Raw genomic sequence first — 27,757 nt, 5'->3', positions numbered from 1 at the left:
AGCACAGATGTGCAGTGGAAAGAGGTGATTGGTCCCTTCCAACTAGGGATGTCCAATGAGAGGCTTTAAATCACTCCCAAGATCTTACCGACAGGGAACCAGAGGCCGCTGTCCCGCAGGTAGGAATTGAGAGATTTGCGAGTGACTCCAGGCTCTACGGTGACATAGAAATCCTCTGCGTTCAGGTTGAGAATCCTGTCCATACGGGTCATATTAAAGCAGACGCCTCCCTGGCGAGAGATAGAGGTGTTAGGGGGGTTATACATTACGCAATGTGCAGCATTGATATCTGACAGATTGGATCATAAAAGTTGATGCCCAATCGTAATTTAAATCGATTTCCGGTCACTTGGACTCGGTCGGGTGTGTGGCAATAGCGATGTTTAATTTCCTGACAAGTGAAGGACCTGATGGAACCCCAGCTGGTCTCCCCGTGTTTGTGTTCTGCCCCGCCCCCTGGTGAGTGTGGAAGCCGTGCTTAGCTCACCTGTATGCTGCCACGCTCCTCCCATGTCCCGCTTCTTCTCTTCATCACCGCTGGGCGCCGGTACCATGTGACCTGACGGAACCCCAGCTGGTCTGACCCATGTGTAATGTGTTCTGCCTCGCCCCTTGGTGAGTGTGGAAGCCGTGCTTAGCTCACCTGTCCGCTGCCACGCTCCTCCCGTGTCCCGCTTCTTCTCTTCATCATCACTGGGCGCCTGTACCATGTGACCTGACGGAACCCCAGCTGGTCTGACCCATGTGTAATGTGTTCTGCCCCGCCCCCTGGTGAGTGTGGAAGCCGTGCTTAGCTCACTTGTCTGCTGGCGCACTCCTCCCTTGTCCTGCCACTTCTCTTCATCACCGCTGGGCGCCGGTACCATGTGACCTGATGGAACCCCAGCTGGTCTCCCCGTGTGTAATATGTTCTGCCTCGCCCCTGGTGAGTGTGGAAGCCGTGCTTAGCTCACCTGTCCGCTGCCACGCTCCTCCCGTGTCCCGCTTCTTCTCTTCATCACCGCTGGGCGCCTGTACCATGTGACCTGACGGAACCCCAGCTGGTCTCCACCGTGTGTAACGTGTTCTGCCCCGCCCCCTGGTGAGTGTGGAAGCCGTGCTTAGCTCATCTGTATGCTGCCACGCTCCTCCCTTGTCCAGCCTCTTCTCTTCATCACCGCTGGGCGCCTGTACCATGTGACCTGACGGAACCGCAGCAGCTCTCCCCCATGTGTAATGTGTTCTGCCCCGCAACCTGGTGAGTGTGGAAGCCGTGCTTATCTCACCTGTCTGCTGCCACGCTCCTCCCATGTCCCGCGTCTTCTCTTCATCATCACTGGGCGCCTGTACCATGTGACCTGACGGAACCCCAGCTGGTCTCCCCCCCCCCCGTGTGTAATGTGTTCTGCCCCGCCCCATGGTGAGTGTGGAAGCCGTGCTTAGCTCACCTGTACTCCTCCCGTGTCCCGCGTCGTCTCTTTATCACCACTGGGCGCCGGTACCATGGGACCTGACGGAACCCCAGCTGGTCTCCCCATGTGTAATGTGTTCTGCCCCTGCCCCCTGGTGAGTGTGGAAGCCGTGCCTAGCTCACCTGTCTGCTGCCGCGCTCCTCCTGTATTCTGCCAGTTCTCTTCATCACCACTGGGGGCCTGTACCATGTGACCTGACGGAACCCCAGCTGCTCTCCCCTGTGTGTAATGTGTTCTGCCCCGCCCCCCTGGTGAGTGTGGAAGCCGTGCTTAGCTCATCTGTCCGCTGCCACGCTCCTCCTGTGTCCGGCCTCTTCTCTTCATCACCGCTGGGCGCCTGTACCATGTGACCTGACGGAACCCCAGCTGGTCTCCCCCATGTGTAATGTGTTCTGCCCCGCCCCCTGGTGAGTGTAGAAGCCGTGCTTAGCTCACCTGTCTGCTGCCACGCTCCTCCTGTGTCCCGCCACTTCTATTCATCATCACTGGGCGCCTGTACCATGTGACCTGACGGAACCCCAGCTGGTCTCCCTCGTGTGTAATGTGTTCTGCCCCGCCCCCTGATGAGTGTGGAAGCCGTGCTTAGCTCACCTGTCTGCTGCCACACTCCTCCCATGTCCCGCTTCTTCTCTTCATCATCACTGGGCGCCTGTACCATGTGACCTGACGGAACCGCAGCTGCTCTCCCCTGTGTGTAACGTGTTCTGCCCCGCCCCCTGGTGAGTGTGGAAGCCGTGCTTAGCTCACCTGTCTGCTGCCACGCTCCTCCTGTGTCCCGCTACTTCTCTTCATCACCGCTGGGCGCCTGTACCATGTGACCTGACGGAACCCCAGCTGGTCTCCCCCATGTGTAATGTGTTCTGCCCCGCCCCCTGGTGAGTGTAGAAGCCGTGCTTAGCTCACCTGTCTGCTGCCACGCTCCTCCTGTGTCCCGCCACTTCTCTTCATCATCACTGGGCGCCACCATGTGACCTGATGTCATGTATGAGGTCACGTTCTGTGGGCGCCTGCACCATGTGACCTGATGTCATGTATGAGGTCACGTTCTGTGCTGTCAGGTCACATGGTACAGGTGCCTGGCGGTGATGAAAACAAGATGAGCTGCTCCGCATCCACTCTCACCACAGGCTAGATGGGGGTACACAATACTTGGGGGAGACCTGGGGGAGCCCGGCAGATGGCGGAGCTGGTATGGTAGATTTGTAGGGTTAGGGTAGATCTGTGGGCAGCTAATAGATCACTCTGTGATCAGATTTGTTCAAAGAGCGGTCTATCCGATGGGAAATCTGGGGGCCATTGAGTAGCCCTAACTGTGCCAATTATGGGGACTCTGGCTACTGTGAGAATGGCAGCCTTTTCCATTTTTTCCATTAACATGAATGGGTGAAATCTGATTGGCTCTTTGTAGCTCCGCCCAGGTGTGCAGGGGGAATGCGAGACCCCCAGAACATATCATCCCAGGTAGTAAGGGATCTGTATACCAAGTTTCATTCAAATCGGTCACAGCGTTTTCGAGTGTTCGCGGCACATACACACACACACACATACACACATACATACATACATACATTCATACAATTTTATATATATAGATTACTTGTATTGTGTTGTTATCATTGTCTGTAATCTTATGTATTGTACAGCGCTGCGTAATATGTTAGCGCTATATAAATCCAATGACTAATAATAATATTGCATACCATCATTGCGCTGACCCCACCTTCCAGTCCCGTTCCTGTGCCAAAAGGGATGATGGGAACATTCTGCGCATAGCAGAGCTGAGCCATTCTGCTAACCTGCTCCACCTCCTGTGGCCAGACGACGATATCGGGGGGCTGGCAGCTAACAGGAAAACAGAGAACAAACAGAGCAGTCACCGTAACGAGAAAACAATTACTTTTCTGGCAAGAAAACAGAACCACTAACAGAGGTGATCCCTGCATTTCACGGATATTCCCTTCCTGGAGAAATCATGGAGAAGCAATGTGATGGATTTGGTATTCTTTAATTGGCTGGTCACAGTCATGTGATCATTTCTGCTTCCTGTCTTAGCCTATGCAGGAAGCAAGATAAGGTGGGAACCAGTTGGTTTTCACCTTTGCCTTCTGTTTCTGCAGCTGGTCTTCTAGTCCATGGTGTGTGTTCGGAATGCCACTCGCCGTTTCTTGTGGAGTAGGGCAGGCTAAGACGCTCCGTATGGACTTCCTGTTGGCAGTTGCTTTGTTGGGTAAGAAGGGTCCTACCTGCATCCTGACTCAAGGCACATTTCCACTGGCTGTTTCCAAAATGGGCGTGGGACCCAGTGGCATAGCAATAGGGGATGCAGAAGTTTGTGACTGCACCCTAGCCCCTGAACCAGAGGGACCCTCGTTCATCCATCTTATTAACTTTTCATTGGTGCTATGATGGAAATTAACACCTCTTTATGCGCATTGCACAGTGGTAATCCTTAACAAACTGTTTCTGTACTCTATTACACCTCTCTCTGACACCGCAGCTGTCCTTGGTGGATTTCGGGGCTCCATATCAATAAAATGCTTGGGGCCTATGTAAAACTGCACCGAGGCCCCAAGCTCCTCAGTTACACAACTGGCGGCACCATTGCTGATGCGAACTTTGTATGCGTATGACTTTGCCGTGCTTGCATGGCTATGGGGATTTGAATGCATGCTGCTAACACAGTATGCATCATTTTTTTTAGCTGCATGTGATTCACATGCAGCCAATTGATTTCAGTAGACTGCTATTCTAAAATTGCAGGCAGAAATAGGCCCTATAGGATACCCGAGGTGACTTGTGACATGATGAGATACAGATGAGTATGTACAGTTCTTTTTTTCTTTCTCTGCATGAAAGCATTAAATATCAGCTATGTAAGTGGCTGACTCAGACAGGAAGTGACTACAGTGTGACCCTCACTGATAAAAAATTCCAACTATAAAACACTTTCCTAGCAGAAAATGGCTTCTGAGAGCAAGAAAGGTAAAAACGGGGAATTTCTTATCAGTGAGGGTCACAATGTAGTCACTTCCTGTCTGAGTCAGGATTGAGTCAGCCACTTCCATACCTGATATTTAACTCCTTCAGGCAGAGAAAGAAAAAATAGGAACACACCATAGTTATTTGTGTGCTAGGCACTGCACATACTCATGTCTATCTCATCATGTCACTTCAGGTATCCTTTAAGCCTGGTACACACTTTTAATTATGATTGGCCAACTACTGACCAATTTTAGTGACTTTCTTCACTGAAAATTGTATCATTAGTAGACATACACGCCTTCAATTTTGATTGGCCACTGATTGGCCAATGTTACAGCTTCCATGTAGTAGGGCCAACAGATATTGAATACTATGGACGTATTGTGTAGATAAACTCTCATACTATTTGGAGATGGTAAAATTGGTCAGTCTTTGGCCAATTAAAATTGAATGTGCTGGGCCGTGACCAGGCAGGTTCTGTCCGGTTCTGGCCAGCCAAAGTCTGAAAACGTAAGTAAAAGACAGTTTGTTCCCACATTGGCTGCAGCAGCTGGCCACTTTGCATGTTGGCTGGGCAGAAACCGACAGTTGGCCACAGCCATTATCTTCCACCATGCAACAAGGTTCACACACAGGAAACTGTCATGGCCATGGCCCTGACATCACACTGTGGGAGGCGTTTCACCTCAATATCAGCTACATAGATGTTCCTGAGGATCTATTCAAGAAAATGTAAAGATTTCTCGTGGAAAAGGGGTCATCGGCTACTGATTGGTATATAAAGTTCAATTTTGCCTTTAAGTTCCTTCTTAAGGAAGTAGACGCATGCACGAAACTCAAGATTAGGCTTCTAAACCAGATGCCAGAAGAAACAGTGGGGACCTCAGCTACGACCGTGATTAACGAGAAGGACCTGAGAGTCTCACCTGTGCATGGATTCATCTTTGCCATGCTGCTCACGCACAATCATAGCAGTGGACACATTGGACTCTCCGACCACCGACCGCAAATCGTCTACAAGCTGCAGAGCAAACCCAGAACACAAGTCAGACCTAAGATATACCACGGAATATGTAGCTCTAAGGGATAATGTGTACCTGCAGTGAGGGGAGAGCGGAGGGATACTTTGCACCTGCAGTGAGGGGAGAGCGGAGGGATACTTTGTACCTGCAGTGAGGGGAGAGTGGAGGGATACTGTGTACCTGCAGTGAGGGGAGAGCGGAGGGATACTGTGTACCTGCAGTGAGGGGGGAGCGGAGGGATACTGTGTACCTGCAGTGAGGGGAGAGCGGAGGGATACTTTGTACCTGCAGTGAGGGGAGAGCAGAGGGATACTTTGTACCTGCAGTGAGGGGAGAGCGGAGGGATACTGTGTACCTGCAGTGAGGGGGAGAGCGGAGGGATACTGTGTACCTGCAGTGAGGAGAGAGCGGAGGGATACTGTGTACCTGCAGTGAGGGGAGAGCGGAGGGATACTTTGTACCTGCAGTGAGGGGAGAGCGGAGGGATACTGTGTACCTGCAGTGAGGGGGAGAGCGGAGGGATACTGTGTACCTGCAGTGAGGGGAGAGCGGAGGGATACTGTGTACCTGCAGTGAGGGGGGAGCGGAGGGATACTGTGTATCTGCAGTGAGGGGAGAGCGGAGGGATACTGTGTACCTGCAGTGAGGGGAGAGCGGAGGGATACTGTGTACCTGCAGTGAGGGGAGAGCGGAGGGATACTTTGTACCTGCAGTGAGGGGGGAGCGGATGGGTACTGTGTACCTGTAGAGTTGGGCCGAACCTCCGATTTTAGGTTCGCGAACCTGGTTCGCGAACTTCCGCGGAAGGTTCGGTTCGCGTTAAAGTTCGCGAACCGCAATAGACTTCAATGGGGATGCGGACTTTGAAAAAAAAAATAATTATGCTGGCCACAAAAGTGATGGAAAAGATGTTTCAAGGGGTCTAACACCTGGAGGGGGGCATGGCGGAGTGGGATACATGCCAAAAGTCCCGGGGAAAAATCTGGATTTGACGCAAAGCAGCGTTTTAAGGGCAGAAATCACATTGAATGCTAAATGACAGGCCTAAAGTGCTTTCAAACATCTTGCATGTGTATACATCAATCAGGTAGTGTAATTAAGGTACTGCTTCACACTGACACACCAAACTCACCGTGTAACGCACCGCAAACAGCTGTTTGTGTAGTGACGGCCGTGCTGGACTGGTGCGCACCATGGCGAGAGTGCAGGTTTTGGTGGCTTTACAGCCCATATGGTCGCCTGGCTGATGTAGCTGAATGACAGAACAGTGACTGTCCAGCTGATCAAATTTGGTCTGACCACAATGAGGCAACGACCTTATTATCGTGGGTGTGCCCCCCGAGACACTCATCTAGGCGCCGGTCATTGCTTCATTGTGATACGCAAGCCCCTTCACCACGGCAAGGTAATGATCACGAAGGGGAATGGGCGCATGTACATGCCTTTTCTTTTGTTGTTGCAGCTGCCCGCAGTGCAGCCAGAAAAATTAGGCAGTCATGTACACGCACCAGAAAAATGATTACAGCGGCCGCTGCTAGCAGCAGCCTAAAAAATTCAGCAATCCGCCTGGAGTCCCGGACCCTGTTGGTGGTGGCGGAGAAGGTAGTCAAGCGGCCTGCAGGCAGACATGCTGTGTAGAGGGACTGGGAGCGACTTAGTCTTCTTGGGGCAGGCCAGGCAGCCAGTCACACGGCGTGCAGGCAAAGATGCTGTGTGTGCGGGGACTGACTTAGTCTTGGGGCGGGCAGCAGCCCTCCGGGATCCATGCCTCATTCATTTTGATAAAGGTGAGGTACTTAACACTTTTGTGACTTAGGCGACTTCTCTTCTCTGTGACAATGCCTCCAGCTGCGCTGAAGGTCCTTTCTGACAGGACGCTTGCGGCAGGGCAGGAGAGAAGTTGGATGGCAAATTGGGACAGCTCTGGCCACAGGTCAAGCCTGCGCACCCAGTAGTTCAAGGGTTCCTCATCGCTGTTCACAGCAGTGTCTACATCCACACTTAAGGCCAGGTAGTCGGCTACCTGCCGTTCCAGGCGTTGGTGGAGGGTGGATCCGGAAGGGCTACGGCGAGGCGTTGGACTAAAGAACGTCCGCATGTCCGACATCACCATGAGATCGCTGGAGCGTCCTGTCTTTGACTGCGTGGACACGGGAGGAGGATTAGTGGCAGTGGTACCTTGCTGGCGTTGTGCCGTCACATCACCCTTAAAGGCATTGTAAAGCATAGTTGACAGCTGGTTCTGCATGTGCTGCATCCTTTCCACCTTCCGGTGAGTTGGTAACAGGTCCGCCACTTTGTGCCTGTACCGAGGGTCTAGTAGTGTGGCCACCCAGTACAGCTCATTCCCCTTGAGGTTTTTTATACGGGGGTCCCTCAACAGGCAGGACAGCATAAAAGACGACATCTGCACAAAGTCGGATCCAGTACCCTCCATCTCCTCTAGCTCTTCCTCAGTGACGTCAGGTAAGTCAACCTCCTCCCCCCAGCCGCGAACAATACCACGGGAAGGTTGAGCAGCACAAGCCCCTTGCGATGCCTGCTGAGGTTGTTCTCCTGCCGCTGTCCTCTCCTCCTCCTCCTCCTCCTCCTCCCCCAAAGAAACACCTTGCTCATCATCCTCTGAGTCTGACTCGTCTTCTGCACACGACTTCTCTTCTTCCTCCTCCTCCCCCCTCTGTGCTGCCGCAGGTGTTGAGGAAACAGCTGGGTCTGATGAAAATTGGTCCCATGCCTGTTCCTGCCGTAATGGTTCCTGGTCACGCTCATTCACAGCTTCATCCGCCACTCTACGCACAGCACGCTCCAAGAAGTAAGCGTAGGGAATTAAGTCGCTGATGGTGCCCTCACTGCGGCTCACCAGGTTGGTCACCTCCTCAAACGGCCGCATGAGCCTGCATGCATTTTCCATCAGTGTCCAGTTGTCGGGCCAGAACATCCCCATCTTCCCAGACTGTTTCATTCTACTGTAGTTGTAGAGGTAGTGGGTCACGGCTTTCTTCTGTTCTAGCAGGCGGGAGAACATGAGCAGGGTCGAGTTCCAGCGAGTCGGGCTATCGCAAATGAGGCGTCTCACCGGCATGTTGTTTTTGCGCTGAATTTCCACAAAGCGTGCCATGGCTGTGTAAGACCGCCTCAAATGCCCACAGAACTTCCTGGCCTGCTTCAGGACATTCGCTAAGCCAGGGTACTTTGCCACAAATCTTTGAACCACTAGATTCATGACATGTGCCATGCAGGGTATGTGTGTCAGCTTCCCCATATGCAAAGCGGCAAGCAGATTGCTGCCGTTGTCGCACACCACGTTGCCTATCTCCAGGTGGTGCGGGGTCAGCCACTCATCCACCTGTTTCTTAAGAGCAGCCAGGAGAGCTGCTACAGTGTGACTCTCCGCTTTGAGACAAGACATGTCTAAGATGGCGTGACACCGTCTTACCTGGCATGCAGCATAGGCCCTGCGGAGCTGGGGCTGTGTAGCTGGAGAGGAGAACTGCCACTCAGCCAAGGAGGAGGAGGACAGCGAAGAGCATGTAGCAGGAGGAGAGGAGGTGGCAGGAGGCCTGCCTGCAAGCCGTGGAGGTGTCACAATTTGGTCCGCTGCGCCCTGCTTGCCATCGTTCACCACCAGGTTCACCCAATGGGCTGTGTAGGTAATGTAGCGGCCCTGCCCGTGCTTGGCAGACCAGGCATCCGTGGTCAGGTGTACCCTTGACCCAACGCTCTTCGCAAGAGATGACACCACTTGCCTCTCAACTTCACGGTGCAGTTGGGGTATGGCCTTTCTCGAAAAATAAGTGCGGCCTGGCATCTTCCACTGCGGTGTTCCGATGGCCACAAATTTACGGAAGGCCTCAGAGTCCACCAGCCGGTATGGTAACAGCTGCCGAGCTAACAGTTCCGCCACGCCAGCTGTCAGACGCCGGGCAAGGGGGTGACTGGCCGAAATTGGCTTCCTCCAGCTCAAACATTTCCTTCACGGACACCTGACTGCTGCTGTGGGCAGAGGAGCAGGAACCGCTCAAGGGCAGAGGCGGAGTGGAGGAGGAGGAGGGTGCCTGTGAAGGTGCAAGGGAGAAAGCGGCAGAAGCAGATAATGCACCTGATGGAGGAGGAAGAGGAGAAGGAGGGTGGCTTTGCTTTTGTGTGCTGCTGCTGCTTTTGCTCAGGTGGCCATCCCATTGCTGTTTGTGCCTTTTCTCCAGGTGCCTTCGTAAGGCACTTGTCCCTACGTGAGTGTTGGCCTTTCCACGGCTCAATTTTTGTTGGCAGAGCGAACAGATGGCTTTGGTCCGATCTGAGGCACACACATTAAAAAATTTCCACACCGCTGAGCCACCCTGGGATGTGGGCACTATGGGGACCTCAGCAGCTGATGCTGAAGGGCAAGTTGGCTGGCTGTACATAGGTGGCGATACATGGTGCCGGACTCTGCCACCAGCTGTTTCTGACGAAGAGCTGCCCCAGCTTCTTTCAGCAACTTCTCTCCTCCTACTACTCTCTGACTCCCCCTCTGAACTGTCCCCCTCTTCATCTCCTCTATTGGGAACATACAGAGGATCCCTATCATCGTCATCATCGTAATCATCCTGCCCAGCTTCGCTTGCCTCAGACAAATCCAAACATGCACCATCAGTAGGTCCTTCATCCTCCTTACACGTTACATCCATAGTGTTGCCGGGTAACTCAAATATATGAGCTGGTGAAAATTCATCTGGCTGTAACAACAATGGCTGTGCATCAGTGATTTCAACACTAAATAATTCTTGCGAAGTGTCAAATGCAGCGGAAGTGGTGCTAGTAGTAGCGCTGGTGGCTGAGCAAGATGAGGTGTTCTGTGTCGCTAAATACTCAACCACGTCCTGACAATCTTGGGAGGTGATGGGACGTGCCTTCTTCCGAGCACTGTACTGTGGGCCAGGTCCACACGAAATTACATTTACACGACCTCGCGCAGACCTGCCGGGTGGCCTTCCTCTGGCTCTGGCACTACCTCTTCCTCTACCTGTTTTGTCCATATCGGGTATGCACGGAGTGGTATATCACACTGCGTGCACTCACGTAGGTAGGTGGGTTCACTTAACTGCACAGGTATGCGCACTGATGCGGTGGGTTCACTGAACAGAACAGGAATACAGTGGCGGGTTCACAGAACAGGTATGCAGTGGCAGGTTCACTGAACACAACAGGTATGCAGTGGCAGGTTCACTGAACACAACAGGTATGCAGTGGCGGGTTCACTGAACAGGTATACAGTGGCGGGTTCACTGAACAGAACAGGTATGCAGTGGCGGGTTCACTAAACAGAACAGGTATACAGTGGCGGGTTCACTAAACAGAACAGGTATACAGTGGCGGGTTCACAGAACAGGTATGCAGTGGCAGGTTCACTGAACACAACAGGTATGCAGTGGCAGGTTCACTGAACACAACAGGTATGCAGTGGCGGGTTCACTAAACAGAACAGGTATACAGTGGCGGGTTCACTAAACAGAACAGGTATACAGTGGCGGGTTCACAGAACAGGTATGCAGTGGCAGGTTCACTGAACACAACAGGTATGCAGTGGCGGGTTCACTGAACAGGTATACAGTGGCGGGTCCACTGAACAGAACAGGTATGCAGTGGCGGGTTCACTAAACAGAACAGGTATACAGTGGCGGGTTCACTAAACAGAACAGGTATACAGTGGTGGGTTCACAGAACAGGTATGCAGTGGCAGGTTCACTGAACACAACAGGTATGCAGTGGCGGGTTCACTGAACAGGTATACAGTGGCGGGTCCACTGAACAGAACAGGTATGCAGTGGCGGGTTCACTGAACAGGTATACAGTGGCGGGTCCACTGAACAGAACAGGTATGCAGTGGCGGGTTCACTAAACAGAACAGGTATGCAGTGGCGGGTTCACTAAACAGAACAGGTATACAGTGGCGAGTTCACAGAACAGGTATGCAGTGGCAGGTTCACTGAACACAACAGGTATGCAGTGGCGGGTTCACTGAACAGGTATACAGTGGCGGGTCCACTGAACAGAACAGGTATGCAGTGGCGGGTTCACTGAACAGGTATACAGTGGCGGGTCCACTGAACAGAACAGGTATGCAGTGGCGGGTTCACTAAACAGAACAGGTATACAGTGGCGGGTTCACAGAACAGGTATGCAGTGGCAGGTTCACTGAACACAACAGGTATGCAGTGGCGGGTTCACTGAACAGGTATACAGCGGCGGCTCCACTGAACAGAACAGGTATGCAGTGGCGGGTTCACTGAACAGGTATACAGTGGCGGGTCCACTGAACAGAACAGGTATACAGTGGCGGGTTCACTAAACAGAACAGGTATACAGTGGCGGGTTCACAGAACAGGTATGCAGTGGCAGGTTCACTGAACACAACAGGTATGCAGTGGTGGGTTCACAGAACAGGTATGCAGTGGTGGGTTCACAGCACAGGTATGCAGTGGTGGGTTCAATGAACAGGTATACAGTGGCGGGTCCACTGAACAGAACAGGTATGCAGTGGCAGGTTCACTGAACAGGTATGCAGTGGTGGGTTCACAGCACAGGTATGCAGTGGTGGGTTCACAGCACAGGTATGCAGTGGTGGGTTCACAGCACAGGTATGCAGTGGTGGGTTCACAGAACAGGTATGCAGCCAGACAGGAACAAGTTAAGCCTAACTAATCTTTCCCTGAGAGACAGTCTGCAGCAGCTCGCCCTACTCTCACTAACGCAGGCAGCACACGAGTGACCGTAATGGCCGCCGCTGCCTGCCTTATATAAGGGGGGGTGGGGCTCCAGGGGCTAGTGTAGCCTAATTGGCTACACTGGGCCTGCTGACTGTGATGTAGAGGGTCAAAGTTGACCCTCCATGTGCATTATGGGGCGAACCGAACTTCCGCAAAGGTTCGCCTGCGGGACGCGAACGCGAACCACTGAAGTTCGCATGGAACCGTTCGCAGGCGAACCGTTCGGCCCAACTCTATGTACCTGCAGTGAGGAGAGAGCGGAGGGATACTGTGTACCTGCAGTGAGGGGAGAGCGGAGGGATACTGTGTACCTGCAGTGAGGAGAGAGCGGAGGGATACTGTGTACCTGCAGTGAGGGGAGAGCGGAGGGATACTGTGTACCTGCAGTGAGGAGAGAGCGGAGGAATACTGTGTACCTGCAGTGAGGTGAGAGCGGAGGGATACTGTGTACCTGCAGTGTGGGGAGAGCGGAGGAATACTTTGTACCTGCAATGAGGGGAGAGCGGATGGATACTGTGTACCTGCAGTGAGGGGGGAGCGGAGGGATACTGTGTACCTGCAGTGAGGGGGGAGCGGAGGGATACTGTGTACCTGCAGTGAGGAGAGAGCGGAGGGATACTGTGTACCTGCAGTGAGGAGAGAGCGGAGGGATACTGTGTACCTGCAGTGAGGGGGAGAGCAGAGGGATACTTTGTACCTGCACTGAGGAGAGAGCGGAGGGATACTGTGTACCTGCAGTGAGGGGAGAGCGGAGGGATACTTTGTACCTGCAGTGAGGTGAGAGCGCAGGGATACTGTGTACCTGCAGTGAGGGGGGAGCGGAGGGATACTGTGTACCTGCAGTGAGGGGAGAGCGGAGGGATACTGTGTACCTGCAGTGAGGGGAGAGCGAAGGGATACTGTGTACCTGCAGTGAGGGGAGAGCGGAGGGATACTGTGTACCTGCAGTGAGGGGAGAGCGGAGGGATACTGTGTACCTGCAGTGAGGGGGGAGCGGAGGGATACTGTGTACCTGCAGTGAGGGGAGAGCGGAGGGATACTGTGTACCTGCAGTGAGGGGAGAGCGGAGGGATACTGTGTACCTGCAGTGAGGGGGGAGCGGAGGGATACTGTGTACCTGCAGTGAGGGGAGAGCGGAGGGATACTGTGTACCTGCAGTGAGGGTAGAGCGGAGGGATACTGTGTACCTGCAGTGAGGGGAGAGCGGAGGGATACTGTGTACCTGCAGTGAGGGGAGAGCGGAGGGATACTGTGTACCTGCAGCGAGGAGGGAGCGGAGGGATACTGTGTACCTGCAGTGAGGAGGGAGCGGAGGGATACTGTGTACCTGCAGTGAGGGGAGAGCGGAGGGATACTGTGTACCTGCAGTGAGGGGGGAGCGGAGGGATACTGTGTACCTGCAGTGAGGGGGGAGCGGAGGGATACTGTGTACCTGCAGTGAGGAGAGAGCGGAGGGATACTGTGTACCTGCAGTGAGGGGGGAGCGGAGGGATACTGTGTACCTGCAGTGAGGGGGGAGTGGAGGGATACTGTTTACCTGCAGTGAGGGGGAGAGCGGAGGGATACTGTGTACCTGCAGTGAGGGGAGAGCGGAGGGATACTGTGTACCTGCAGTGAGGAGGGAGCGGAGGGATACTGTGTACCTCCAGTGAGGGGAGAGCGGAGGGATACTGTGTACCTGCAGCGAGGAGGGAGCGGAGGGATACTGTGTACCTGCAGTGAGGAGGGAGCGGAGGGATACTGTGTACCTGCAGTGAGGGGAGAGCGGAGGGATACTGTGTACCTGCAGTGAGGGGGGAGCGGAGGAATACTGTGTACCTGCAGTGAGGGGGGAGCGGAGGGATACTGTGTACCTGCAGTGAGGAGAGAGCGGAGGGATACTGTGTACCTGCAGTGAGGGGGGAGCGGAGGGATACTGTGTACCTGCAGTGAGGGGGGAGTGGAGGGATACTGTTTACCTGCAGTGAGGGGGAGAGCGGAGGGATACTGTGTACCTGCAGTGAGGGGAGAGCGGAGGGATACTGTGTACCTGCAGTGAGGAGGGAGCGGAGGGATACTGTGTACCTGCAGTGAGGGGGGGAGCGGAGGGATACTGTGTACCTGCAGTGAGGGGGGAGCGGAGGGATACTCTGTACCTGCAGTGAGGGGGGAGCGGAGGGATACTGTGTACCTGCAGTGAGGAGAGAGCGGAGGGATACTGTGTACCTGCAGTGAGGGGGGAGCGGAGGGATACTGTGTACCTGCAGTGAGGGGGGAGCGGATGGGTACTGTGTACCTGCAGTGAGGAGAGAGCGGAGGGATACTGTGTACCTGCAGTGAGGGGGGAGCGGAGGGATACTGTGTACCTGCAGTGAGGGGGGAGCGGAGGGATACTGTGTACCTGCAGTGAGGGGGGAGCGGAGGGATACTGTGTACCTGCAGTGAGGGGGGAGCGGAGGGATACTGGGTACCTGCAGTGAGGGGAGAGCGGAGGGATACTGTGTACCTGCAGTGAGGGGAGAGCGGAGGGATACTGTGTACCTGCAGTGAGGGGAGAGCGGAGGGATACTGTGTACCTGCAGTGAGGGGAGAGAGGAGGGATACTGTGTACCTGCAGTGAGGGGGGAGCGCAGGGATACTGTGTACCTGCAGTGAGTAGGAGAGCGGAGGGATACTGTGTACCTGCAGTGAGGGGAGAGCGGAGGGATACTTTGTACCTGCAGTGAGGAGAGAGCGGAGGGATACTGTGTACCTGCAGTGAGGGGGGAGCGGAGGGATACTGTGTACCTGCAGTGAGGGGGGAGCGGAGGGATACTGTGTACCTGCAGTGAGGGGGGAGCGGAGGGATACTGTGTACCTGCAGTGAGGGGGGAGCGGAGGGATACTGTGTACCTGCAGTGAGGGGAGAGCGGAGGGATACTGTGTACCTGCAGTGAGGGGAGAGCGGAGGGATACTGTGTACCTGCAGTGAGGGGAGAGCGGAGGGATACTGTGCACCTGCAGTGAGGGGAGAGAGGAGGGATACTGTGTACCTGCAGTGAGGGGGGAGCGCAGGGATACTGTGTACCTGCAGTGAGGGGGAGAGCGGAGGGATACTGTGTACCTGCAGTGAGGGGAGAGCGGAGGGATACTTTGTACCTGCAGTGAGGAGAGAGCGGAGGGATACTGTGTACCTGCAGTGAGGGGAGAGCGGAGGGATACTGTGTACCTGCAGTGAGGGGAGAGCGGAGGGATACTGTGTACCTGCAGTGAGGGGGAGAGCAGAGGGATACTGTGTACCTGCAGTGAGGGGAGAGCGGAGGGATACTGTGTACCTGCAGTGAGGGGAGAGCGGAGGGATACTGTGTACCTGCAGTGAGGGGAGAGCGGAGGGATACTGTGTACCTGCAGTGAGGGGAGAGCGGAGGGATACTTTCTACCTGCAGTGAGGGGGGAGCGGAGGGATACTGTGTACCTGCAGTGAGGGGAGAGCGGAGGGATACTGTGTACCTGCAGTGAGGGGAGAGCGGAGGGATACTGTGTACCTGCAGTGAGGGGAGAGCGGAGGGATACTGTGTACCTGCAGTGAGGGGAGAGCGGAGGGATACTGTGTACCTGCAGTGAGGGGGGAGCGGAGGGATACTGTGTACCTGCAGTGAGGGGGGAGCGGAGGGATACTGTGTACCTGCAGTGAGGGGAGAGCGGAGGGATACTGTGTACCTGCAGTGAGGAGAGAGCGGAGGGATACTGTGTACCTGCAGTGAGGGGGGAGCGGAGGGATACTGTGTACCTGCAGTGAGGGGAGAGCGGAGGGATACTGTGTATCTGCAGTGAGGGGAGAGTGGAGGGATACTGTGTACTTGCAGTGAAGGGGAGCGGAGGGGTACTGTGTGCCTGCAGTGAGGAGAGAGCGGAGGGATACTGTGAACCTGCAGAGAGGGGGGAGCGGAGGGATACTTTGTACCTGCAGTGAGGGGAGAGCGGAGGGATACTGTGTACCTGCAGTGAGGGGAGAGTGGAGGGATACTGTGTACCTGCAGTGAGGGGGAGAGCGGAGGGATACTGTGTACCTGCAGTGAGGGGGGAGCGGAGGGATACTGTGTACCTGCAGTGAGGGGGGAGCGGAGGGATACTTTGTACCTGCAGTGAGGGGAGAGCGGAGGGATACTGTGTACCTGCAGTGAGGAGAGAGCGGAGGGATACTGTGTACCTGCAGTGAGGGGGGAGCAGAGGGATACTGTGTACCTGTAGTGAGGGGGGAGCGGATGGGTACTGTGTACCTGCAGTGAGGAGAGAGCGGAGGGATACTGTGTACCTGCAGTGAGGGGGGAGCGGAGGGATACTGTGTACCTGCAGTGAGGGGGGAGCGGAGGGATACTGTGTACCTGCAGTGAGGGGGGAGCGGAGGGATACTGTGTACCTGCAGTGAGGGGAGAGCGGAGGGATACTGTGTACCTGCAGTGAGGGGAGAGCGGAGGGATACTGTGTACCTGCAGTGAGGGGAGAGCGGAGGGATACTGTGTACCTGCAGTGAGGGGAGAGAGGAGGGATACTGTGTACCTGCAGTGAGGGGGGAGCGGAGGGATACTGTGTACCTGCAGTGAGGGGGAGAGCGGAGGGATACTGTGTACCTGCAGTGAGGGGAGAGCGGAGGGATACTTTGTACCTGCAGTGAGGAGAGAGCGGAGGGATACTGTGTACCTGCAGTGAGGGGAGAGCGGAGGGATTGTGTACCTGCAGTGAGGAGAGAGCGGAGGGATACTGTGTACCTGCAGTGAGGGGGAGAGCGGAGGGATACTGTGTACCTGCAGTGAGGGGAGAGCGGAGGGATACTGTGTACCTGCAGTGAGGGGAGAGCGGAGGGATACTGTGTACCTGCAGTGAGGGGAGAGCGGAGGGATACTGTGTACCTGCAGTGAGGGGAGAGCGGAGGGATACTTTGTACCTGCAGTGAGGGGGGAGCGGAGGGATACTGTGTACCTGCAGTGAGGGGAGAGCGGAGGGATACTGTGTACCTGCAGTGAGGGGAGAGCGGAGGGATACTGTGTACCTGCAGTGAGGGGAGAGCGGAGGGATACTGTGTACCTGCAGTGAGGGGGAGCGGAGGGATACTGTGTACCTGCAGTGAGGGGGGAGCGGAGGGATACTGTGTACCTGCAGTGAGGGGGGAGCGGAGGGATACTGTGTACCTGCAGTGAGGAGAGAGCGGAGGGATACTGTGTACCTGCAGTGAGGGGGGAGTGGAGGGATACTGTGTACCTGCAGTGAGGGGAGAGCGGAGGGATACTGTGTATCTGCAGTGAGGGGAGAGTGGAGGGATACTGTGTACTTGCAGTGAGGGGGGAGCGGAGGGTACTGTGTACCTGCAGTGAGGGGAGAGCGGAGGGATACTGTGTACCTGCAGTGAGGGGAGAGCGGAGGGATACTGTGTACCTGCAGTGAGGGGGAGCGGAGGGATACTGTGTACCTGCAGTGAGGGGGGAGCGGAGGGATACTGTGTACCTGCAGTGAGGGGAGAGCGGAGGGATACTGTGTACCTGCAGTGAGGAGAGAGCGGATGGATACTGTGTACCTGCAGTGAGGGGGGAGTGGAGGGATACTGTGTACCTGCAGTGAGGGGAGAGCGGAGGGATACTGTGTATCTGCAGTGAGGGGAGAGTGGAGGGATACTGTGTACTTGCAGTGAGGGGGGAGCGGAGGGTACTGTGTGCCTGCAGTGAGGAGAGAGCGGAGGGATACTGTGAACCTGCAGAGAGGGGGAAGCGGAGGGATACTGTGTACCTGCAGTGAGGGGGAGAGCGGAGGGATACTGTGTACCTGCAGTGAGGGGGGAGCGGAGGGATACTGTGTACCTGCAGTGAGGGGAGAGCGGAGGGATACTTTGTACTTGCAGTGAGGGGGGGGCGGAGGGATACTGTGTACCTGCAGTGAGGGGGGAGAGCGGATGGATACTGTGTACCTGCAGTGAGGGGAGAGCGGAGGGATACTGTGTACCTGCAGTGAGGGGGGAGCGGAGGGATACTGTGTACCTGCAGTGAGGGGGGAGCGGATGGATACTGTGTACCTGCAGTGAGGGGAGAGCGGAGGGATACTGTGTACCTGCAGTGAGGGGGGAGCGGATGGATACTGTGTACCTGCAGTGAGGGGAGAGCGGAGGGATACTGTGTACCTGCAGTGAGGGGGGAGCGGAGGGATACTGTGTACCTGCAGTGAGGGGAGAGCGGAGGGATACTGTGTACCTGCAGTGAGGGGGGAGCGGAGGGATACTGTGTACCTGCAGTGAGGGGGGAGCGGAGGGATACTTTGTACCTGCAGTGAGGGGAGAGCGGAGGGATACTGTGTACCTGCAGTGAGGGTGGAGCGGAGGGATACTTTGTACCTGCAGTGAGGGGAGAGCGGAGGGATACTTTGTACCTGCAGTGAGGGGAGAGCGGAGGGATACTTTGTACCTGTAGTGAGGGGAGAGTGGATGGATACTGTGTACCTGCAGTGAGGGGGGAGCGGAGGGATACTTTGTACCTGCTGGGAGACAGAATACGCTCTGCAGCTCAGCCTGGATGTCACACATGACCGGAGGGTGCTGCGCAGCTTTCCCGCCACATATAGAGACATGATGTCCTCTTACAGAATGTCACCGAGTTCTTTCCATACATGCATAAATATATATATATATATCTCTCTCTTGTATAACAGCAGGCGGTACACAGAGAGGCGTGACAGGCGCAGTGCCAGGGGGTGGGCGGGGCGAATACAAGCTCCCAGCAGTATTAACTAGTTCAGGGCTAGTGCCAAGTTTACATTTCAGTGCTGTCTGCACAATAGGTCTCTTTTCCACAAGCAGCAGCTGAGGGTGATAGTCTAGTGTGGGGAGCCACAGCTGCTCCCTGCTCATGGAAATATGGTCACAACCACCACTTTGTAAAAAATAGGGGACCCAGCAGGAAACACTATCCACACCTCCAACTGAATAGGTTTAGTAAAGCAAAGCTCCCCAGCTGTTCCCCTTTGGGAGCCCTGTCCCTCTTTCCTTCTCATTTGTCCCTCTTTCAGGACTTTGTCCCTCTTTCTATGTAAATATGTGTATTTCTCTACTAAAAATGTGTTTGATTGACTCTAAACTTTATTCCCATCCTTCAAATTGATATATTACTAATGTTGAAATGTTTATTTGAAGGAAAATGAACCAGGATAGGAAGGACCAGTGTGGTTTAAATGAGAAAACAACATATGTTCTTATAAAATCTTTATGGTATGCGTAACTAGGGGTGTGACCCTGGGGGGGGGGGGGGGGTCGTGACTAGGGGTGTGACAGGGCATGATCAGGGGTGTGGCAGGGGCATGGCTTAAGTGTCCCTTTTTCTCATATCAAAAAGGTGGGAGGTATGGTAAAGTTGTGCGGGTAAGTTGCCGGGTGGTAATCGAAGTGAATCACAGGCGAGAGTCCTGGCGTGCAATTTTAGTGCGATTTTTATTTTTTTGCTGCGGTTTGCGATTTTTTTTTCTATATTGCCTTCAAAATGCAGGAAATTTGCAGGTCAGCGATTGCATTCTGGAAAAAATTCAGTGTGAATGCGTTCTTGCGATTACCATGAAAAAGCTGACCTTGCGTACGGGATAACAGCAGCAATTTGAAAATCGGATCGGAACGCACTTGCTATGAAAAGTTCCGCTGGACGCTGGGTGTTTCTTACAAGTTAGCGGACGTGACCAAATTGGACCGAGAAAGGAGCAAAAGTTGGTCTATGAAGTTTCCCTTTGGGTGCCCTCAACTAGACTAGTGCTGAATTCAGTGCCTGTCTGCTGCTCCTGTTCACCAGCTGGGCACTTGCCAGTGGTAATTAGGCAGCCCCCTATAGCGGTGGCCATCCTCAGACGCAGAAAGAGACCTCTTTTGCCACCAGGAAACACCACCGTGTGCCAAGCAATGACAAACAATGTAATTGTATACGAATGGCGCTTGTGGCTGGCTGTAAGGGTAAATGCAGCGTGATGGCATGCAGGACATGAAAGCCATCTTGAGTGACCTTATGTGGAATCCATTTTGGTTACACATTATGTCTGCTGTGGGCAGTAGCGGCTCTAACTTCACATTTCTTTGGGGGGGGGGGGGGGGGGGGGCATGGCTGTCTGGTGGGGCCCATTTGAGTGATCAAAATCGAAGTTTGTATGGTGAGCTTTAAATATTATTTACCTAACTCAGGTGATAAAATGAAGGCTAAGTAGTTCAGCAATGATAGGAACCAAATTTAATGAAAACCTGTAATGAAGAAAATGTCCCCAGGGGGGTACTTATCTCCTGAGTGGGAAGCCTCCGGATCCGAATGAGGCTTCCCCCGTTCTTCTCTGTCCCTCCGTTGTCCAGCTGCAGCTGCCTGAAGTGCAGCGATGTAAATATTTACCTCCCGGGATCCAGTGCAGGTGTACTAGTGGATCTCCCTTCGGGATAAGGCAGAATGAGCTGAGCTCAATCATATCTGCTCTACTGCGCAGTGCGAGTCCTCTTGCGCCTGTGCAGTAGAGCGAATACGATCGGATTGGGCTAATTCCGCCTTACCTGAAGTAAGAGCTGCTACTGCGCCTGCGCTGGATCCCGGCAAGGTAAACAAATCAGCATTTGTCAGGGGAGGATTGCTTTGGGGGAGCCAGCGCTGGACTGCCTGCAGCTACAGGGATGGGAGAAGCCTCATTGGGACTCTGAGGCTTCCCCCTCCCGAGGTGAGTACCCCCCCCCCCCCCCCCCGGGGAGGATTTTTTTTTTGTTACAGGTTCTCTTTAAATATCACAAACAGAACTCAGGGGCTTTTGAGCAGAGCAGGTTGTCCAAATGATGGTGCTATTATGGAAGAAAAGTTACCTACAGATGTACTTGGCTAGTTGGGTGGCATGATTGCTAGCAAGCTGCTCCTGTGTGGACAGGTCACAGACAAACCTTCCTGCGTCTCACGAGTCTACCAGCAAGGGGGAGGGGAAGAGGCAGGAGGGAGAGAGATGCTGTGTATAATTTCTTATCCCAGTAGCTAAGCATTGCTGGAGACCAGAGCTTGTATTGTACAGGCAGGAAGTTTTTAATCAGGATAATACCATTTATTGGCTAATTTAAAAGAAAAACAGTAAGCTTTCTTCAGAACATACAATCAAAAGGAGGTAGAGAGATTTTTTTGTTTTGTTTTGCAAATACAGTAAAAGTGTCACCCAGAGGCCTCCTCTTGAAGCGGTTGGAGCCCGCGAGATGCATTAGGGCGAGCGGCGGTGTTCACGTCTTCTTCCAAACCTCTGCCATGTAAGTTTTGAGTCCTCCTTTTCATTCACTTCCTACTTCATTGCACACTTCTGTTGGTGGCATTGCTTTATTACTAGAGATCAGTGGTATTCTTCCCATTTTTCTTGCTTTAATATATCACATGTCAGGGTTTTTGTGCAATATTTATTTATACAGTGGGTTGCAAAAGTATTCGGCCCCCTTGAAGTTTTCCACATTTTGTCATATTACTGCCACAAACCTGAATCAGTTATTGGAATTCCACGTGAAAGACCAATACATAGTGTACACGTGAGAAGTGGAACGAAAATCATACATGATTCCAAACATTTTTTACAAATAAATAACTGCAAAGTGGGGTGTGCATAATTATTCAGCCCCCTTTGGTCTGAGTGCAGTCAGTTGCCCATAGACATTGCCTGATGAGTGCTAATGACTAAATAGAGTGCACCTGTGTGTAATCTAATGTCAGTACAAATACAGCTGCTCTGTGAGGGCCTCAGAGGTTGTCTAAGAGAATATTGGGAGCAACAACACCGCGAAGTCCAAAGGACACACAAGACAGATCAGGGATCAAGTTATTGAGAAATTTAAAGCAGGCTTAGGCTACAAAAAGATTTCCAAAGCCTTGAACATCCCACGGAACACTGTTCAAGCGATCATTCAGAAATGTAAGGAGTATGGCACAACTGTACACCTACCAAGACACCTAAACTCACAGGCCGAACAAAGAGAGCGCATATCAGAAATGCAGTCAAGAGGCCCATGGTGACTCTGGACGAGCTGCAGAGATCTACAGCTCAGGTGGGGGAATCTGTCCATAGGACAACTATTAGTCATGCACTGCACAAAGTTGGCTCTTATGGAAGAGTGACAGGAAGAAAGCCATTGTTAACAGAAAAGCATAAGAAGTCCCGTTTGCAGTTTGCCACAAGCCATGTGGGGGACACAGCAAACATGTGGAAGAAGGTGCTCTGGTCAGATGAGACCAAAATGGAACTTTTTGGCCAAAATGCAAAACGCTATGTGTGGCGGAAAACTAACACTGCACATCACTCTGAACACACCATCCCTACTGTCAAATATGGTGGTGGCAGCATCATGCTCTGGGGGTGCATCTCTTTAGCAGGGACAGGGAAGCTGGTCAGAGTTGATGGGAAGATGGATGGAGCCAAATACAGGGCAATCTTGGAAGAAAACCTCTTGGAGACTGCAAAAGACTTGAGACTGGGACGGAGGTTCACCTTCCAGCAGGACAATGACCCTAAACATAAAGCCAGGGCAACAATGGAATGGTTTAAAACAAAACATATCTGTAATGATCCGCTCAGCTGCCTGCGCAGGCAGGCAGTTTTTTGACCACTGTTCAGGTTTGCATTCTGCAGGTCTCTGGAAGAGAGACCTTTTGTCAGTTTTGCAGCTTGCTGCTGCTGAGGAATTTGCATACGTTTGTCATGCAGATTGCCTAGCCACATCCTCTGGAGGTTTGTACTATAAATACCATGTGATATCACAGACCTGGGCTGGTCATAAGGGTTAGTCCTGTGAAACACTCCTGGAGTGTCAGCCTTGCTCATTGTTTGAGGATTAGCTTAGAGTAATTCCTGGGACTGCACTCGGCAGGTTTCCCTAGTGCAGTTAGGATTGCATATCTGTTTTGTTTGTCTGTTGCGATTGTTCTGTCCCAGCGGTCGTCGACAGGTAGTCGTTCTGATCTTTGTTCTTGGAGTTTAGCTGGAGCAGCGGTTGCTACCAGCTATTTCATCTAATCTGTCTTGCCTGGATCGCACTCGCCTTGCGCTAGTGCTGTGGATCCGTCTCTCTCACTTATTCCTGTTTTCATGTATCTGTTTTGTCTGCTACGAACGCTTGCTGGAGGCTCGGTGAGGTAACCGTTAAGCAAGCGCTCGCGTCCTCTGTTTCATGTTTGTCTGTCGGTGGTTAGTTAGGCGTGCTTGTCTCTGTTGTGCTTAACACGCGGAGACCGCACATAAACGCGTGCACTGTTGCGAATGAGTGTGGTATTCGCGTTTAGTTAGCGTTTGTTATTTTCCTTATCTTCTCATTGTATGATTTGCTGTGCCTTTGCTACTCTCGTGCTCTGCCTTGCTGTAGCCTTGTGTCACCTCTGGCAATCGCCTCTCCCGCGATTGCGTTCCTACTTCATATCTGCTGTTGTGTATGCATCGTCGCGGGTTGGCGACTAGTTTGGTGCTCACACATACAATCTGTCCCTTTGCTCAATCTCTTCGCAATCGCTTCTCTTGCGATTGCGTTCTCACTTGGTTTCCTCCGTTGTGTGTCCGCCGTCGCAGGGTGGCGGCTAGATTGGTGGACATACATACATTCCTCAACTGTGCTTATTCAGTCTTGTGTCGCTATTAGCAATCGCCATCTCTAGCGATTGCCTTCTCACCTGTTCTTCATGGTTGTGTGTTCATCGTCGCAGGGTGGCGACTAGATTGGTGGACACACATACCCTCTGTCACTTTGATCTCTCTCTTTCAGGGCTATCTTGCCCTGCATTTCTTCCCTTTGTGCAATTCCTGTCTGGCGTGTGTGGCAGGGCAGAGGAGCTGTTCCTCTGCACTCCACAGCTCCACCTGCCGACAGGAATTTCCCTCTACAGGTGCATTGCACCTTTTGCTGGGTTCCCTCAAATTATACGCTTGTGGAGGATTTCCGCAGTTTCAGCGCACGTCTTGTGCGCTGATCACGGAGAGAATTCCACAATCGTTACAATATCCATGTGTTAGAATGGCCCAGTCAAAGTCCAGATCTAAATCCAATCAAGAATCTGTGGCAAGAAACTGCTGTTCACAAACGCTGTCCATCTAATCTGACTGAGCTGGAGCTGTTTTGCAAAGAAGAAGGGGCAAGGATTTCAGTCTCTAGATGTGCAAAGCTGGTAGAGACATACCCTAAATGACTGGCAGCTGTAACTGCAGCAAAAGGTGGTTCTACAAAGTATTGACTCAGGGGGCTGAATAATTACGCACACCCCACTTTGCAGTTATTGATTTGTAAAAAATGTTTGGAATCATGTATGATTTTCGATCCACTTCTCACGTGTACACCACTTTGTATTGGTCTTTCATGTGGAATTCCAATAAAATTGATTCATGTTTGTAGCAGTAATGTGACAAAATGTGGGAACTTCAAGGGGGCCAAATACTTTTGCAAGCCACTGTACTTATAGATTATAGGTTGTTTTGTCATCAAATTTGGTGCACTTAATTTTGTATTATTAACTTATAATTGGTTCTGTCTATTAATCAGAGACCTTATTGGTCTCTCTTATAGCACTTTATTTTTGGGTGCTGTGCATTATTTGTAATAGGTAGTTTTTTATATTATGGACTCCTTTTTTGGCTAAACACATTTAGATATTGAGGATTATGATATTATTGTGAGGGTTGTAGATTCCTTTTATGTACACCGCTGCAATCACCCTTACGGGTCGCACTGACCCGGAGTAGTACGCCTGCGCTGCCCAGCGGAGCGCGTCCTAGATCACGCTCCTGTTGCCGGGCACTCTCTGCGCATGAGCGTGACGTCGTTCATGACGTCACGCACAGAAAGTGCCCGGCAACAGGAGCGTGATCTAGGACGCGCTCCGCTGGGCAGCGCAGGCGTACTACTCCGGGTCAGTGCGACCCGTAAGTAGTAAGAGCCCCAGGGATTTGGAGATGTTCGCCACATCTCTACCTGGCAACTGCTTGCTGAGCACACAGTTCAGCTGTCCATGGAAAAGAGGCCTAAGGCCTCCTTTCCACGAACTGTTGAGCTGTGTGCTCAGCAAGCAGTTACCAGGCAGAAATAAGTAGTTATCATGCAGCAAGAAGTAGTTACCAGGCAGCAGTGAGCAGTTGAGAGAGTTTGAGAGGCATTTCACTACCTGTAAACAGTTTGTGGAAAAGAGGCCTTAAAGGGGAACTCCAGCCTAAACAAACATACTGTCATTAAGTTACATTAGTTATGTTAATTAGAATAGATAAGTAATATAATCTCTTACTCACCCTGTTTTAAAAGAAAAGGCAAATGTTTATGATTCATGTGGGCTGCCATCTTTGTCATGGGGGCAGCCATCTTTTTGGTTGAAAGGAGGTGACAAGGAGCAGGAGACACAGTTCCAACTGTCCTGTGTCCTGATAACCCCTCCCAGCTGCACATGCTAGGCTTCAAATGTCAAATTCAAAATGTAAGAAAAAAAATTGCACCAAAACAGCAGAACAAGAACATCAGAAATCCCATCATGCTTTGCACAGCATCAGGGGAAAAATGCCCAGTTGTGCAGCTAAAAATGAGGCTTGTATAAGAGAAACAAAGTTCTGATGCTGTGAAACTGTTAAAGAAACACCAGGCCTTTTCAGTGCTGCTGAGTCGATTTTTAGTCCGGAGGTTCATTTTAATGACAGCATTTAAATGCATTGGAAAGGTATTTTGGGATTCAGTTAATTCTCATGGCAAAGAAGGACTATGCAATCCATCTGAACACTCTTCATAACATTCTGGAGTATATGCAAATTGCTATTATAAAAACATAAGCACCAACTTTTCTAATTTCCAATATTTTTGACAGTCTCAAAACTTTTGGCCAGACTATAGACTTTGTGTGCAGCCTGGGTGTACTGATTAATGGGGAATTAAAGGAAACCTCAATCAAACTGTGCTGCCCCATGACAGAGTTACCCGGGGCTTCCTCCAGTCCCTTGCAGCCGATATGTCCCCTGCAGCAGCTCTGCTCACAGCCGCTGGCCCGGGGTCCCTGTCGGTGCAGAGGCCGACCACCTCTATTGCACCTGCACGAGCGCTGCTTTCAATCAAGTCTTAGTTCTGCGCCTGCGCAGGAACGCTGGGGAGAACGTGGACTTGATTGACAGCGGCGCTCGTGCAGGCACAGTAGAGGGCTACCTCGAGGTCGGCCCCTGCAATAGCGGGGACCCGGGCCGGAGGCTGGAAGCGGAGATGCTGTGTGGGACATGTTGGCTGCAAGGGGCTGGAGGAATCAAATATCAGCTGTTGTGAAACATTCCTTCCTTCACCTAAGGATATCTCATACCCCCAGCAGCACTGGCGTAACAATAGGGCCTGCAGCCCCTGCACCCGCGGGGGCGCCCGCTCGGGCCGTTTTGTGGGGGTTGGAGGGGACGCAGCATGAGGGGAAAGCCATGCAGCAATTCGGCGGGGAGTGGGGAAGGTCCCCCCCCCCTCCCTCACCTCGGGGCTCTCCCCTCTGCGCTCCCCTCTGCCTTACATCTAAGTCCGGGCAGTGTCTGGGCAGCGGCGGGCAATCTTCGGGTGATCCGGATAGTAGTTATCCGGATGACACCCAGTACTGCTGTGCTGTGCGGGCTGGGCGGAGGATCAAGCTTACCCTTCTGCCGTCTTCTCCGGCCGTCCCTCGGCGCCTCCCACGATGCGTTCCACTCGGCGCTCACGTGACTTCAAACACTTCCTCCTTCAACCCGGAAGGAGGAAGTGTTTGAAGTCACGTGAGCGCCGAGTGGAACGCATCGTGGGAGGCGCCGAGGGACGGCCGGAGAAGACGTCAGAAGGGTAAGCTTGATCCTCCGCCCAGCCCGCACAGCACAGCAGTACTGGGTGTCATCCGGATAACTACTATCCGGATCACCCGAAGATTGCCCGCCGCTGCCCAGACACTGCCCGGACTTAGATTTAAGGCGGAGGGGAGCACAGAGGGGAGAGCCCCGAGGTGAGGGGGGGAGGACCTTCCCCCCTCCCCGCCGAATTGCTGCATGGCTTTCCCCTCATGCTGCGTCCCCTCCAACCCCCACAAAACGGCCCCGAGCGGGCCCCAGGGGGGGGGGGGGGGCCCACTCAGAAATTCTGCAGGGGGGCCCGGTGGGGCCTAGTTACGCCCCTGCCCAGCAGATCTTCCAACCCTAGTGTATGCAGATTGTATCGATTGTACATACAATCAAAATTGTACTTGTGACGAACATTACGGAAAGTCGTGCACAATCGCCAACGATTTTCGTATGGTCCAGCCATTACTGTCAGTGCTGTGTAAATGTACAAAAAATGTCTTTCCTTTCTCTTGTGAAGGGAAGCAAGCCCCTCCCCCCATTCCCCAGTGTCCTGATAACATGGAAAGAATCTCACACCTAGCCAGACCTCCCGCTGGGCCTGTTGCTGGCACAGCATTCCCCAAGGAAACTAGAACCAACCAGTAAGATAAGAATTTCCCTCCAAGCTCATAGCTTCAAACAAAGAGAACATTTACTTTATTAATAATTCAAAATAGGTTTGGCACAGCAAGACAAAAATTACATTTCCTGATATCTAGAAATCAGTTCTATCAGTCACCTAAATTGC

At 52.9% G+C, this 27,757-nt stretch overlaps 1 protein-coding gene across 3 annotated transcripts in view; it reads right to left on the bottom strand.

Annotated features, from left to right (window-relative positions):
* LDHD (lactate dehydrogenase D) overlaps positions 1-27,757 on the bottom strand; it is a 324,776-nt gene that overhangs the window by 20,294 nt on the left and 276,725 nt on the right. For 2 of the 3 annotated variants that reach the window (XM_068259950.1, XM_068259951.1), the window contains one exon: positions 89-230. In XM_068259950.1, the coding sequence (XP_068116051.1) occupies positions 89-230 (142 nt within the window). Of the gene's footprint in view, positions 1-88; positions 231-3,151; positions 3,294-5,359; positions 5,455-18,678; positions 18,855-27,757 lie in introns of those variants that run through there. The other variant, XM_068259949.1, reaches the window with a different exon arrangement.

This window comes from Hyperolius riggenbachi, chromosome 11 (genome assembly GCF_040937935.1).
Source record: "Hyperolius riggenbachi isolate aHypRig1 chromosome 11, aHypRig1.pri, whole genome shotgun sequence".
Lineage (NCBI taxonomy): Eukaryota > Metazoa > Chordata > Amphibia > Anura > Hyperoliidae > Hyperolius > Hyperolius riggenbachi.
This window is presented reverse-complemented; position numbering and strand designations above follow the sequence as displayed.